This window comes from Calypte anna, chromosome 12, assembly GCF_003957555.1.
Source record: "Calypte anna isolate BGI_N300 chromosome 12, bCalAnn1_v1.p, whole genome shotgun sequence".
Taxonomy (NCBI): domain Eukaryota; kingdom Metazoa; phylum Chordata; class Aves; order Apodiformes; family Trochilidae; genus Calypte; species Calypte anna.
Window position 1 is genome coordinate 7,693,864 of NC_044258.1, and position 14,171 is coordinate 7,708,034.

The 14,171-nt window shown below is 39.8% G+C and overlaps 1 protein-coding gene across 3 annotated transcripts; it reads right to left on the bottom strand.

The window, feature by feature from the left end:
- Positions 1–245: 245 nt before the first annotated feature.
- On the bottom strand, positions 246–12,819 carry CHDH (choline dehydrogenase). Of its 3 annotated transcripts, XM_030458418.1 has the most exons (9): positions 12,378–12,817; positions 10,497–10,617; positions 7,666–8,468; positions 7,057–7,208; positions 4,178–4,307; positions 3,386–3,520; positions 2,243–2,385; positions 1,479–1,581; positions 246–934 (listed from the first exon to the last, which is right to left on the bottom strand). In XM_030458418.1, exons 3-9 carry the CDS (start codon positions 8,411–8,413, stop codon positions 516–518), a joined length of 1,830 nt encoding a protein of 609 aa, XP_030314278.1. In that variant the 5' UTR covers positions 8,414–8,468; positions 10,497–10,617; positions 12,378–12,817; the 3' UTR covers positions 246–515. The 3 variants fall into 3 exon arrangements, with proteins under 3 accessions (XP_030314278.1, XP_030314277.1, XP_008497214.2); XM_030458417.1 differs by lacking the exon at positions 10,497–10,617 and having other exon boundaries at positions 12,378–12,819; XM_008498992.2 differs by lacking the exon at positions 12,378–12,817 and having other exon boundaries at positions 10,501–10,582.
- Between the last annotated feature and the right edge of the window lie 1,352 nt (positions 12,820–14,171).

Below are 14,171 nucleotides of genomic sequence, written 5' to 3' on the forward strand. Positions count from 1 at the left end.
ATGTCTGTAAGGCACTATTCAGAATATTTGCTGAGAAATGTGATTCTGGTGTGTATTACTTTGGCCTGTGAATATAAAACTACATAAATGATTACACTTACTTAACCAGTCTTTACAGGATGTGGGGATTACAGACTAGTCCTCACATCAGTTAAAATCCTTCCGTTAAATGACAAGGCATATTACAGCTTTCAAACTAGCACACATTCATCTCTTCCGTTTCTCATGAATTGCATAGTGTGTAACATGGCTTGTGTGTACAATGTCTTGGCATTTAAAAATAGCTTTTCTTAAAAAAATAATTATATCACAAAAGGTCATGTTTACTACTGTAAGAAACTTGATCCAGCTGATTGAAAAAACCAAACAGGTAAGGTAAGAGAATGACTCAATAGTTACTTTAATAGGTATGTTGTTTTGTGTGGTATTTATTTTGTTGGCATGTTCTGTAGGAGATGCCAACATGCTAATGAAAACCTAAGTAGGAAAAGATGTGAAAGGATGAGAACATTTGTTTACCTCTGTGTTTCCAAGGTCTTGGGCTTATATACAGGAACATTTTTTTCCTGAAGTGATGGGAGACCCTTAATTATATCTGCAGCTTTCTCTGCTATCATAATAGTTGGGGCATTCAAATTCCCACTGACAACACTGGGCATTATTGAAGCATCTACTACTCTCAAGTTTTCAACACCAATTACTCTTGTTTGGGGATCAACTACAGCAGTGTTATCTGAAATCTGACCCATTTTACAGGTACAGGAAGGATGATAAGCACTATCAGCCTTCTGCCTTATGAAAGCATCTATTTCTTTGTCTGACTGAATATGATTTCCTGGTTGAATTTCAGGCCCACGAAATTTTTCAAAAGCTTTCTGAGCAAAGATCTCTCTGGTCAACTTGACACACTGGCGGAATTCCAAAATATCTCTTTCTGTATGGAGAGAAAATAAGAAAACTGTAAGTACACTCTTGATTTGGTAATACATTCAGAACGCATTACAGGGAAAAAAAATTGGACTGAGGAAAGTCCCTCAGTTATTGCTGAATGTCAGAATAAAGTAGAATATTTTTCCAAGTCACAGATACTGCACTGTGAACAAAGCTGTCACTTATATTGCACAGACCCAAAATGAACTAGGTGAGCTGTGAAGAACTGCTCTTTATTGTGCTATATCTACTGTGTAGCCAAGGACACCAGTCTTAGCAAAAAGAAGCAAGTAAGATCCATTGCTTCACAAGCAGAGGAGGGAATAAATTGAACAGCACGATGTAGCAAACACTTAAGAACCTTGACTGCATCCCAACAGGGAATTCTTTGAGCTTATGCAGTGCTTTGCACAATGGCCACTTGATACTGACTTTTATAAAGAAGAAATAATTAGCAATGCATCAAGTTGATGTTGAGTAGATGTGAAAATATGCTACTGAAACCAGTGGAAATAATTGAGAGTTGAGCAAGGAGAGGCTGCACTTACCTGTGGACATGTAGTTAGGCTCAATGATAGGATGATCATTTGGGTCAGTACTCTTCAGCTTTAGCCAGCCCGTGCTCGTGCTCCTCATGGGGCCCACGTGGACCTGCAACACCCACACTGTACTCATTACATTATCCCACCAGAAATATATCTGAATTCAGTATTTTTTTTTTTAATATTTGGACAGTCTTTACAAATTAAGCAACTATAAACATTAAAGGGTGATAATGGGAAATGCTATTGCACATTTACCTATTTTGTATCATTTTTTGTAATTATGATACTATTCAAATACAATCAAGAAACATATATATTCACTGACAGATCCCCAACATTAACACAGACTTTTGGATTTATATCACAGTCTAAAATGGGGCTTGGATTTGTGCAAGTCAAAAAATGAGTGACCTCATACATTCTGACTTAAAATTCTGTCTAAATTGCTGAGGAATAGGCAACATCTTAGTTTAGTTTTGTTCCACAACTAGCTGATGGCTAGTCCTATGGCACTGCAGTAGTGCAAATACTTAAACAGTTCAATGCTTTAATTCTTTCCCAAAGATAAAACATAACATATATTTGATAGTAATATCAAATAACAAGCTCTTTCTCCTCAACGTAGGAGATTAAGCCAGCTCCTTTTGTATTATACTGAACAAAATATTTTTCAGTATGTAGCCAAATTATCAATGTCTATAATAAGGTGTAATCTTCCTTACTAGTTGTTGCAGAACATTACTCAGCTATGTTCTTCAACAACTCACCTGGTAAGCTTCCACTGTCGAAGCAACCCGACCGTGATCAATCACCTGAGAAGGGAGAAAGTGGAACTGAATGTTGGGGTGAGGAACCCCTGGTTCGCTTCGGATAAAACCACCAGACTCTAAGTGGGCAGTGGCTCCCTCACCTGGAGAGTGTAAATTAGAGAGCAGATTGACCTTAAAAGACCTCAGAAAAGGAAGAAATCCACTTCTTCTTAACCTTTTGTTTCATTACTGTGAGTAACATATATACAGTTAGAATTGCAAGGAATGCAAATGTGTTACAAACAGCTTGTAAGTTCAGCAATAAGCATCACTTTCACCTGCTTTTTAATCTTTAGATAAACACAATTATGCCTAACTTTGAAAATTCCACTTATTTGAGAGTGGGATATTAGTTATCTCACGGTAACTGACAGACATAGGGTGTAACTCCAGAGGCAGATTTGATCCCAGGATCCTAACAGGTGTGGAAGACAAAGACTGCAGCATCCTGACACTACTGCCCTGTACCCGCTCCATGGCATGCAGCAGAGTTATCCCATCAGTCACAGGTAGCAGGCAGAGCCATCCACATTACCTGCTCTGAAGGGAAGAGCCTGCAATGCCCTTCATAGTGTGCTGTTTTCACATCTGTTTAAAACCTTAACTTAACCCTCAATATTTACTAACGTGATGAAAAAGCCACATATACCTAGCTAGGTTATCAAATCCTGACATAACAATTCAGCAAGTTATGGAGACCTCAACTTTGAAAAAACTCTCAATGATTTTCAGGTTTACAGATTCTTTTTAAGGTACAGTTTACCAGCCAGGTTACTGTAAAATGCATGTGTCATTTTAACAAAAGTCACTTCTGATTTACATGCAAACCTTAAGAGTTTTAATCAGAGCACAAACCAATTCTCTTGGGTCAATTATTCCAAAAACTTAATTCAGATCAAGGATATGTTTTTATTGACATGAAATATATTTCAAATAGAATTTTTTCTTCATTTTTTACAACAGCTTTTCACAGTAGCACTAAGATTTTTAAATGTAGGTTTTTCTTCTTTAAATTAGATATAAAAATGATATATTCAAATTAATGGATAAAAGGCTGTAATAATTGTAAATAAATCAATTATTGTATTCTTTGTTTCATACCTGTAAACTTCCAAAGCCATTCTAGACCAATCCTCACCATATTAACTGGCTTTTGTGCACTATACAGAGTAATAGGTTTGGTGCACTTTTGTTGGACATACACTTCTAAATGATCTTGAAGGTTCTGGCCTACTCCTGGAGGGAGGAAGTGGGGGGAGAAGGGGAGGAAAGAAGAAAAAAGGGAAAAAAATAAATTACCTCATGCAGAACAATTATAAAGATGTTTTGCAACCTAAAAACAACATAAATGGCAACTAAACCAACCTCTTACAAGGATAGTGATAACTAAGACCAAGACCATGAGTCATATCAGCCTTTTGTTCATGTCAGAATAAAGTTTTACATAAACATACCATAACTAGAATGAAAATAGAAAGCTAAAAAGCAGACATATCACCTCTCCTAAAAGTGCCAGATATGACTTCTAAATACAGTATTAGCTTTTCTAGAGAAAAAGTTCATTATTCCTTTTATCTTTGAATATATTTGGCAGTGAGAGTTTATACAACCTACTCTGAATCAACACATTCAAAATTCTAAGTGGTAAATATGCTGCTTTACTTTAAAAATACTCAGTGGTATTTTTCAGAATGGCATTTTTTACTGTCAAATATAGTGGTGAAAATGTTGGAATTTGTTGCTCAGTTTTAAAATCATTGCATGGTTCCACTGATTTGTAACACTTCAATTCAAGCCACACAAGGCAACTGAATTTCATGGATTCATTTTATTTAATTGTCTTTGAGCTGTATCCATAGGAAGATGTAAGTTTAAAATAAATAATAGAATTACCAGGAAGATGGCAAACAACAGGGATCCCCAGTTTTTTTAGATCATCTGCATTGCCAATCCCCGACAACATAAGCAGCTGCGGAGAATTTATGGCACCTCCACTTAAAATAACTTCTTTACTGGCAAAAGCCTAAAAAGAAATGAGCACAAAAGTCCTAACATTATCAAGCCTGATCTGAATGCAAGAAACATGTTCAAGAATTGCTGTTCAGATATGCTGTTCTGATTGGACACCCTTTCTTCACATTTTTCTCATTCTAAATTGCAAGAAATTTCTGCAGAACTAAACAAGTTTTCACTTTGATATCTTTAGTATTTATGCCCATGTTTACAATCCATTCAAACTGTGTGGATCAGTACCATGGCTGCCAATCAACTCCTGTGCTGCTTGCCAGGAAAAAAAAGTACCTATGACACTCAGATAAGGCAGCTGTGTCACTTCCATTTTCATTAACAGTTTATAAATTAAAACTGAAACATCTAAGGAAGATTCTGAGTTCAGAGACGTTCTATCTCAAAAATTTTCAAGAGCTTGTTTTCTTAGTTTATCCAAGACTAATGTTTAGTTTCTTAGCTCTCCTCAAAAGCCCTGCAACCCCTGGAGTTCTACTCAGAAAACTCTGACTGTAGGCATATTTTTTTCCTGTTTTGCTGAGAGACTTCATCAAACAGTTTGAGCCCTGACATGGTTGTGATATAGGCTGCCAAACTATTCCTCTGCCTTGCACTCAGTTTTCTGTGCTGGATAGTTCTTTCTTTAGATGAGACTTTTAGGTTCTAAAGCAACATTAAAATAAGGTATTTTTTTTCCTGTAGTATGGTGAACTGCCAGCATATTTGGTTTTAGTAGTCCTGTCCTTTTTCAGTGACACCTCAGCTATATGGAATGATGGTGAATTAGATTGTTGCTAGTTAATAAGATCAAAGTGTAGTAAGAAGATAAATTTTGATAAATTCTTTCCACATTATTTATCTGGTATTGCCAGCAGATAGCTAGTGCTGATATCTTTTGTTTGCCATTTTGCTCTGAGCAGTCATTGGTATGTTAAGATGAAGCAAATGTGTGACTGTCGTATCAATAGATCTGTATCAATAGATCTGTATTTTGTGTGTTATGCAAATATAACTTGTTTATATTTTCCATGGTATACACAGTACTGATGCAGTTTGTTCCAGATAGCATTCGAATAATGTGTATTCAGCCCATGCTCACTGTAGTCAGCACCAGTTATTCCTGACCCCTATACAGCCTTTCATTGTGTTTAAAGCTAACATGCAAAGAAGAAAAACTGACCCTGAAACATTTTTGTGAGAGTTATTTAGTCTATGACACATTAAACACATTTTTACTCTTTCTCTAAGCATTTCAGCTTGATTATTAACTCAGAAATTCCAGGAATGTTCAGTCTACCTGCCCTATTTTTGTCAGAGGACTTACTGGAATCCTGGCAGCTCTCTGGGTCCCCAGTATCTACTGAAACAATGAAGCCACTGCCTTGCTGAATACATTTTTAATCATGCTTAAATCAGGTTTTGATGATCTTTTAACTTTACTGATGACTGACATAAAAGCAATCCTACCTAGAACAGATAGTTAAAAAAAAAAAAGCTTTCATATAATCAAGTCTTTCATCTTTATGTTCATTATGTAAATAAATTACTAGCTCTTCTATCCTCACAGGTATAAAATTTTCCAGAAAGTAAAAGCAGATAAGTCCTGCAGCTCTGATGTTGGGGAAAAAAAAAAGGAAGGGAAATACTTTGAAGGTCTATTTTTTATATGCTATAAATATCTATCAATCACTATGTATAATTCATATATGTATTAACATGTATGAATATTTATACTAATTAAGCAATTTTGTAATTAAAATGGTCCAGAATTCAGAAAATCTTTGATCATATGTAATTAGCTTTCCAAGACTTCCTTCAACAAAATTAATCTTGATAATTGCATGAGAACATCAACTAGAGGCATTGTTTTCACAGGCATTTAATAGCCCATAAATTAAATTAATTTTCTGCAACTTTTGTTTTACATTCTTAAAATTATTATCATTATCAATCCACTTAGAAAACAACAGATTTGTTCTGTGCATTAGCAAATAAAAGGCCAGTCTGTTTTCATTGCATTTTAACTTATGGCAGGTGTTCAGTCACAGAACACTTCTCAGTTGAGCCTTGTACTCAAACCATCAAAATTTGTACTCTCTTCCATTTAGGATGGTACTATTACAGTTCATTATAATTTTTTGACTAAATATCTTAAGTTACTAATGTACAAATCCCTTTTAGGCAATTTCTTAGTTATATACTCCTTAATCCAGTGTAAAAGTAAAGAGTTAAGGGAAACAAGAGTTTCAGGTCTTAAAGAAGTCAATGGATTCAAACGTGCACAAAATGAACTGTTTATCCACAGAGTTAAGTTGTAATGGCAGTTAAAGCTTCCTCCCACATCATCACATTTTCAGTGGAAGTTGTACTGAGACAAACAGACAAATTCATTTCACAAGTGACCATACGGCATGTTTCATCATTACTATTCCAAAATACATAATGGCAAAGTACAAGTGAATGACTCATTATCCATTGAGCCATTCAGATATGAGTATCTAGCCTTTATAGATTTTCCTGTTTTCCAGGACTATTGGCATTTCAGCACACTAGTCAAACACTCTTGCAGAACATCAAGCTTTGGCTTGTCTTGTCAGCACTAGGAGATGAAAATACAACAAAGGTGTTAATCTCTAAATCAATACAGCTGATATATAACAGGTATTTTTCATAGTAAAGTGCCTCTTTTATTAAAAGTTTGCTTTAAAAAAATTATTTTGCTGTGGCTCATAGTTTTCATACTGGAAAATAAAAGAAACTCTTACCTTTTTCCTTTGACCATTTTTCACATACTCAACACCAATGGATTTTGTTCCTTGAAACAAGATTTTTGTTACAAGTGTCTTCTCTGCAGCTGACAAATTTGGGCGTGATATGGCTGGGTGAAGGTAAGCACTGGCTGTGCTCCATCTTTGACCTAAAATATATATTTATACTAAATATCAAAATAGCCATGCTCAGTTCTTTAAGATTTTGGCTAATAATGATCAGGATATTTTCACATGGAAAGCTTTCACAAAGTTTATAGAGTTCGAAGCAAATGTGATTTCATATAATTAAAAACTTTATTTTAACCTAACAAACTTCACAATGACATTCTGAAAACCTACTGTCCTTCCCAAATTTAACTATGAATCAAGACCTGCATGCCAATGCTATTTGCAGTTAAATATACCTGAGGCTGACAGCAAGCTTCTGTGAAGTAAACAGGGTGTACACACAGAATGCCCTGAATTAATGAACATTACCTGTTCAGTAATCTAAACAACCAAATGACATTCACTGCAGATTATTTGTCCATATTTCAAAATGTTTTCAGAAGTATCCCTGGTGGGTGGAAATACAAATTATTTAAGGACCCCCTTATGATTTACCTTGGTGCACAGTCATGTCCATCCAGCCAAATCCTTCTTGCTGATAGCCATTCATATCATCTGTGAAGGGATACCCAGCTTGCTGGGTTGCCTCCAGGAATGCATGATGAAGAGGATGGTTTGTTTTCCCTCTTGACACATGCAGGGGTCCATTTCCACCTCTGTACTGATCTGGACCCAGTTCATGTGTCTGGGCCTTCTTAAAATAGGGCAAGCAATGTTCATAGTCCCATCCTATAGCCCCTTCCCTGCTCCATCGATTATAATCTTCTGCATGCCCACGAATGTATACCATGGCATTGAGGGAAGATGAGCCACCCCACACTCTTCCACGGGGCCAGTACATAATTCTGTTATCCATATGCTTTTGTGGTGTTGTGTGGTAATACCAGTTATATTTCTCATCACAGAGGTTGTAAGTTAGTGCAGCAGGCATATGAATCTTCCACAACAGTCTTTTACTACCTAGAAGGGTATCTTTAGGGCCTGCTTCCAAAAGCAGTACAGTACTGAGAGGGTCTTCAGTCAACCTGTTGGCTAATACACACCCTGCTGATCCAGCTCCAACAATGACATAATTATAGGTGTTTGCCTTTTCAGAACTAAGATGAGATGATGTATGTGCAGTTTTGAAGAGCTGTTCATTGATGCCAAATAGATTCTTCAATATGTGTGCTTTAAACCAAGTTCCTGTTTCTTTGTGCATCTGATTCATAGGATATTTAACACCTTTCATTAAGTATGACATCTTTATCAATAGTATCACTCTTGCAGAATTTCTAACAATAATCCAGTGGGTTAGCCTAGGAAAAAACAAACAAAAATCTTAATTAAGATGTAAGAATTAATACAGTGCATGACCTCTAAAATGTCCTCCATTTTCAGGTAAAACTGGTACACTTTACTCATTCTCACTATCTAAAAGGTGAAAACAATACCAATAACCCAATAAACATTTCCTCTGAAACTTGCTCTTATTCTTTCAATGCAGCCTGTGCACACTGTTTTATATTATATGCAGCCTGATTTTTATTTGCTTCTTGTTCTCAAGATAGATAAGGGAAGCACATTTTCAGGTATTGACCAAAACCATGAGGGACATAAAACTTTGCTTATCTTGTAGCCTTTATTCATCTGCCTCTAGTAGGTAAATATTCAAGAAGCCAAACAATTTCATAAACTTCTCTGTAAGTTTGTGGCAATCAGGGATATTGCATAGCCAAGTCACAACAATGGAAATGATAAATAATACACATAAAATGCAACTGTAAGAGTGGCTCATTTTCAGCTATCCCTAAGGTGAAAAAACTGATGGGTTTTGACTATGTCTCCTAACACAAGAAAGGCAAAATCTATTAATCTGTGGCTTTCTACCTTATTACTAAACACCACCACAATCTCATGATCACTCAAATATATACTAAGTATGATATGTATGGGATGGAATCCTTCGTTTGGTCTTTTGAGCACATGTGTGATCCACTCCTCCCCAAACGAGGGTCACAGGTGTGACTCCTTAACTCCCTTTTGTTTCCAGAGCATGTTTTTCAGAACCAAGCAATGGCAGACACTGACTGAAAAACATGATGTTAATTTCAGCAAGTGAAGCTACTTGGACTTAATTGAAAAGTAAAATCAACAGAAAGAAACTTGGTCTCATCTGATTCAAACCAGGACGATTTAATACCACCAAATACTTAGGCTGAGTAAGAATGGCATTTTTTTAACCTTCAAAAAAGCCTGAGAGCCTCAGAAGCAAGATTCAGGTACAGGGACTAAATGCAAGATTTTCACTTTCTCTGTAAATCCCTCAGGTGTCAATGCTGCTGCCTAGTCTGAAGTGCATTTCTTACCTTTGAAACCACTCCCCTTGGTATAAACTGTTAGTGAAAACTGATATCTTTGGGCAGTAAAATGTATTTCTCTCTGGCTTGTGGCTACTATCTAAGAAGCTGTTTTGGATTCTAGAGACAGCAACTTATCCAGAGGCTGTTACACTGTAATGCACTGCCCATCTGAAAGAGGTAAGAAAGCTTTCTCCTGGAAATATATCGAATACTGTATTATGGAAAAAAATACTGTATTTTTGTAAAAAATCCAGGCTTTTGCACTAGAAGAAAATATGTCTTAATGAATCACTGAAATAGGTTTTTCTGACTAAAAGGTTGAGCAAAACTTTACTCTGGATATCCAAAAAGGATGCAGTGGATTGGTCTGAGCCCAGAGCTGACACAGCTGATTCTCACACAGCTAATGCAAAATTGATCCCAGCTGAAAGTGTGTGTGTGGGCCTGTTACAGGTGGATAATATTAAAGGATTCTTTCTTGGAAAAAAATGGGTTTAGCAAATTCCTGTGATAGAGTAGACGAAGATGCAAAGGTAGAGAGGTTTTCCCTTGTTTTATTTTGCTTTGTTTATGAGGGCTATAATACTGAAGCACAATTTAACCTTCAGAATTTGTGGGTCACAAGGCTTTGTTTTAGGAACAGCAGATGGCTGATGGGGTTGGTAAAATATCAAGGCCTGGGCCTTGATAATCTGGGAAAGATATTTTCTACCTATAATGTGAGGGTTTATTTTTCTGGTGGACATTCACCATGGTAAGTTGATTAACCTTACTGCTGAGGGAATAAGCCCCCAGGTTGTGGTTATACAGCTGGTCATCATGTATTATTTAGATGTGCTGGGTAGGTTGACCCAATTTACTCAGTAGGGAGCTATAGTTTTATGGCCAGCTTGGTTAAAAATTGTAGCCACTTTGTCAAAACAGAGTATGTTGAAATGGAGACGTTTACACAACTATGGTTCTACAGGAATGCTTTGTACTTACCAACCTCAATAAGCTGTCTCTTGAGCTTTGCTGAATATTAGTGTCTTTATCTGGGTTCTTGCATATCAGAACCTCTTTATGGACATGTAGTCAGATGTTCCTTGGGAATCAGTGAATAGACCTGCAGAAATGCATATGGTAGCAACATAAAATATATTCAAATAAGCTCTTTTTACACTAGAGCTTCAAAATCTGAAACTCGTTTTTATAAACTACATATTTCCAGATATTATTACTACTGAGCAGGGCCTATACACAGAAGTCTTGAAAGAGTGAGGAGAGCAGGAGCAAACTGGCAGGAAAATTCTGTTGCTACAGTTTAATAATATATCTAATTGCACACCAGGTAGCTAGAAATGGGCAATGGAGTTCTGAATTCTGGGGTTTGGGGCTCCTTGCATCACTGTAACCCATCTCAATGCAGTACCAGGCTTGGATGAGAAATATACCCTGATGTAACCCAGGAGTGCCTGAAACTTGGGGCTGCATGTGAAAACAGACTTCTCTAAGGGATAGTGAAGCTGTGAAAGGCAAAGAATGTTACTTCACTGTTTTTAAAGGCAGGGTGAGACAAAAAGGAAAGATATGTAAGAGGCTGTGCAGAGCACCTAAGCATCTAAATTGGCTTGCCCTCTTTGAAAGAATGCTAAGCAGAAGTGCTAGAATTCAGCCAAGGGACCTTATTCCTAGACTTCTAGATTGAAAAGGTTCACAGTCCACAATAAAGAGGAGGACAGGCGTCCTGCATGCAGGGGTGGGGGATATATTGAAAAATGGACAGAAATTAAATGGTTCTGCAGGTGGACAGGGTGGTTAATCTAAGTTACAGGGAACTGACCATCATTACTGTTAAGCAATTGGAGCTCTATCATTATTTGATAAAACTGGAAATAAGAGTTATCAAAAATAAGTACCAAGACAGGTCACTCACTGTCTGGGCTAAAAGGTTGAATTATCAACCAAGAAAGATAAGTCTAATGTTCCTTTAAGTAACTGAAATAGTATTTTGAATCGGTCCCAATACATATGTTTGTCAGATTTATAGTTAGATGTTATTTCAAGCTTATATTTGCCTTTTTTTGGTGGTTTTACATCAAACAGAGCAGGACTGGCAAAGTAACATTTGATAGAGTTTTTATCTTTCAAAGAGTAAGTTGGGAGTCAAGTCAGTTATCAGTGCCCTGGTTGTAATACTCAAGTGATATTGAGAATTGGTGCATAGATGATTCACAAAGTTCTGTGCCTTTAAGTTCTGAAGTGCAGAGGTTAAAAATCAAGCCATTGTGATTGAAGTCCAACACACCTAGCTGGATTGAATGGATTGAAACACTAGTTTCAATGCACAGTTCTCTTTGTCATATTAATCTATATGCACCCTCGTCTATGCATGGTACTCTTGCATGAGCACTATCCTACACCAGTTCCTATAAACCATTCCTGAAATGAGTGAAGATGGTCACTGTGGATGAAACTTCAGTTCCTGTCCTATTCTGCCAGGGCCAAAACAAGAATATCATGTCTGGCAGATGTAAAAGATGACCCTCCCCTAGAGACATCCAGCAGCATGGACAATACAGGGCACAGCAGATCAACGGGACCTTTGCTGGACATCCACCCTTCATCACACTGCGCTGCCAAATTTTGCCAGGCCTCTGTAAGATGCAGGAGGAACAGCTGTTCAGGTAAAAGCAGCTTTTGTTGGTTGGTTGCTTTGGGTTTTTTCTTTATCCTTCCCCCCCTGTGCGTACATAGTATAAATTAATCTGCTTTGGGGCTGTTTGGGACTAAATTTCTCTTCAGTCCCGCTAGTAAAAAAGTTCACTCACCTATAGAAACTTTGTAAGTTTCATTTCCATACTGACGCTGTTTAAGTCTACTTACCTCCCTCTTTCCTCTTGTCCGAACAAACGCATTGGCCGGCCCAGGCCGCCGGGCTGCTGTGACCCGCTGCGGGCTGCCCGCGATCCTGCTCTGCGGCTCTTGCTCCACACAAAGGCCGGGGCTGGCTCCCACCCAGCCTCACCGAGAAACGGGGCCACCCCGAGCCTCTCCCGGTCCCCTCGGCAGGACGGGGCACCCCTGAACGCCTGTTCCTCCTTCCCGGTCGGGGTGACCTGTGGCTCGCTCAGAGCCGATTCAGTGGGTGCTGCAGTCCCGTAGCTGCCTCGCTCTCCTCTCCCGTCCCTTCCTTCTCAGGAACCCCCACTTGGAGCCTCCTGAACCCGTCTGCGGCCCCGCTGCCTCGCACACCCGACACCCCGCGGCGCTGCCGTCTCAGCGAGGAGTTCGGGGGTGGTCCTGCGAGGCGCTGGAGCGGGGGGCGGGCTGCTGTGCCGGGACTCCTGCGTTCAGGAGTGGCTGCGGAAGGGGGGGAGGTCCGTGGGGGGAGGCAGGGCAGGAGAGCGGGTGGAATTTCCCACAGGAATGCAGCCTCTGGCCTCCCTGAAAGATGTGCGAGAGCGACTTCGTGCTGTTTCGAAACCGCTCAGAGGGGCAGCGAACCGAAGTTCACCGCTTCACCCACCCCTCGGCAGCTTCTGTACCCCGCGGCCTCGCCGGCTGGAACACGGCCCCGAGCTTTGCCCGCCGGCCTGCAGGAGTGGAAGCTGAGGCGATATCCCCGTCCCTTTAACTTTTCCATCTGAAAAGGGGTAGAAAAAGCTTTTTTTCCCCTCAAAGCAAACATATTCGACAGTGTTGTCACCTCGGGTGCGACGTCGTTCATCGACGGAAGCGTCGGGAGCTGTGAGGGGACGTGAGGTGGAGGGGGGAGCGGGGGGAAACTCCGCGTCGCGAGGGGCCGTCGCGTGGGCAGTGCGGGTTCCCATCCCCATCCCGGGTTCCCGTCCCCATCCCGGTCCCAGTGCGGGTTCCCGTGGTCCCGCCGCTGCTGGTCGGTGTGCGCCGTGTGAGGTAGCGACAGAGCTCAAGGGCTGCTGGAATCTGCAAGGCAAGATAATTGCTGTCCCGACCTCTGTGTGTGCCCAGAACACATGGGTTTGGAAACGAGCAGATGGTAAAACGAGTTGTCCCGCTGTGCCAGTCTGTGTTAACTAACTTGTTACCTCAGCAGTAATGAGCAGGTAATGCCCAGGTGGCCAAGAAGGCCAATGGCATCCTGGCATGTATCAGAAACAGCGTCACCAGCAGGTCCAAGGAGGTGATTCTGCCCCTATACTCAGCCCTGGTAAGGCCACACCTTGAGTACTGTGTTCAGTTTTGGGCCCCTCAGTTCAAGAAGGATATTGAGGTCCTTGAACAGGTCCAAAGGAGGGCAACCAAGCTGGTGAAGGGACTCGAACACAGATCCTATGAGGAGAGGCTGAGGGAGCTGGGGCTGTTCAGCCTGAGGAAGAGGAGGCTCAGGGGAATCATAGAATCATAGAATCATAGAATCCTAGGGGTTGGAAGGGACCTCGAAAGATCATCTAGTCCAACCCCCCCTGCCAGAGCAGGGCCACCTAGAGTACATCGCGCAGGAACGTGTCCAAGCGGGTTTTGAATGTCTCCAGTGAAGGAGACTCCACAACCTCCCTGGGCAGCCTGTTCCAGGGCTCTGTCACCCTTACAGTAAAAAAATTTTTTCGAATATTCAACTTGAACCTCCTATGCTCCAATTTACACCCATTACCCCTTGTCCTATCACTGGTAATCACTGAGAAAAGCCTAACTCCA

Bases quoted from the DNA above. Each gene is read 5' to 3' on its own strand.
- CHDH (XM_030458417.1), bottom strand. From the start codon at position 12,409: ATGCGTTTGTTCGGACAAGAGGAAAGAGGGAG. The intron at 8,469-12,377 runs GTAAGTAGACTT...GTTTTTTCCTAG, and splicing joins GGACAAGAGGAAAGAGGGAG to GCTAACCCACTGGATTATTG. The intron at 1,582-2,242 runs GTGAGTTGTTGA...TGGGTGTTGCAG, and splicing joins CGACAGTGGAAGCTTACCAG to GTCCACGTGGGCCCCATGAG.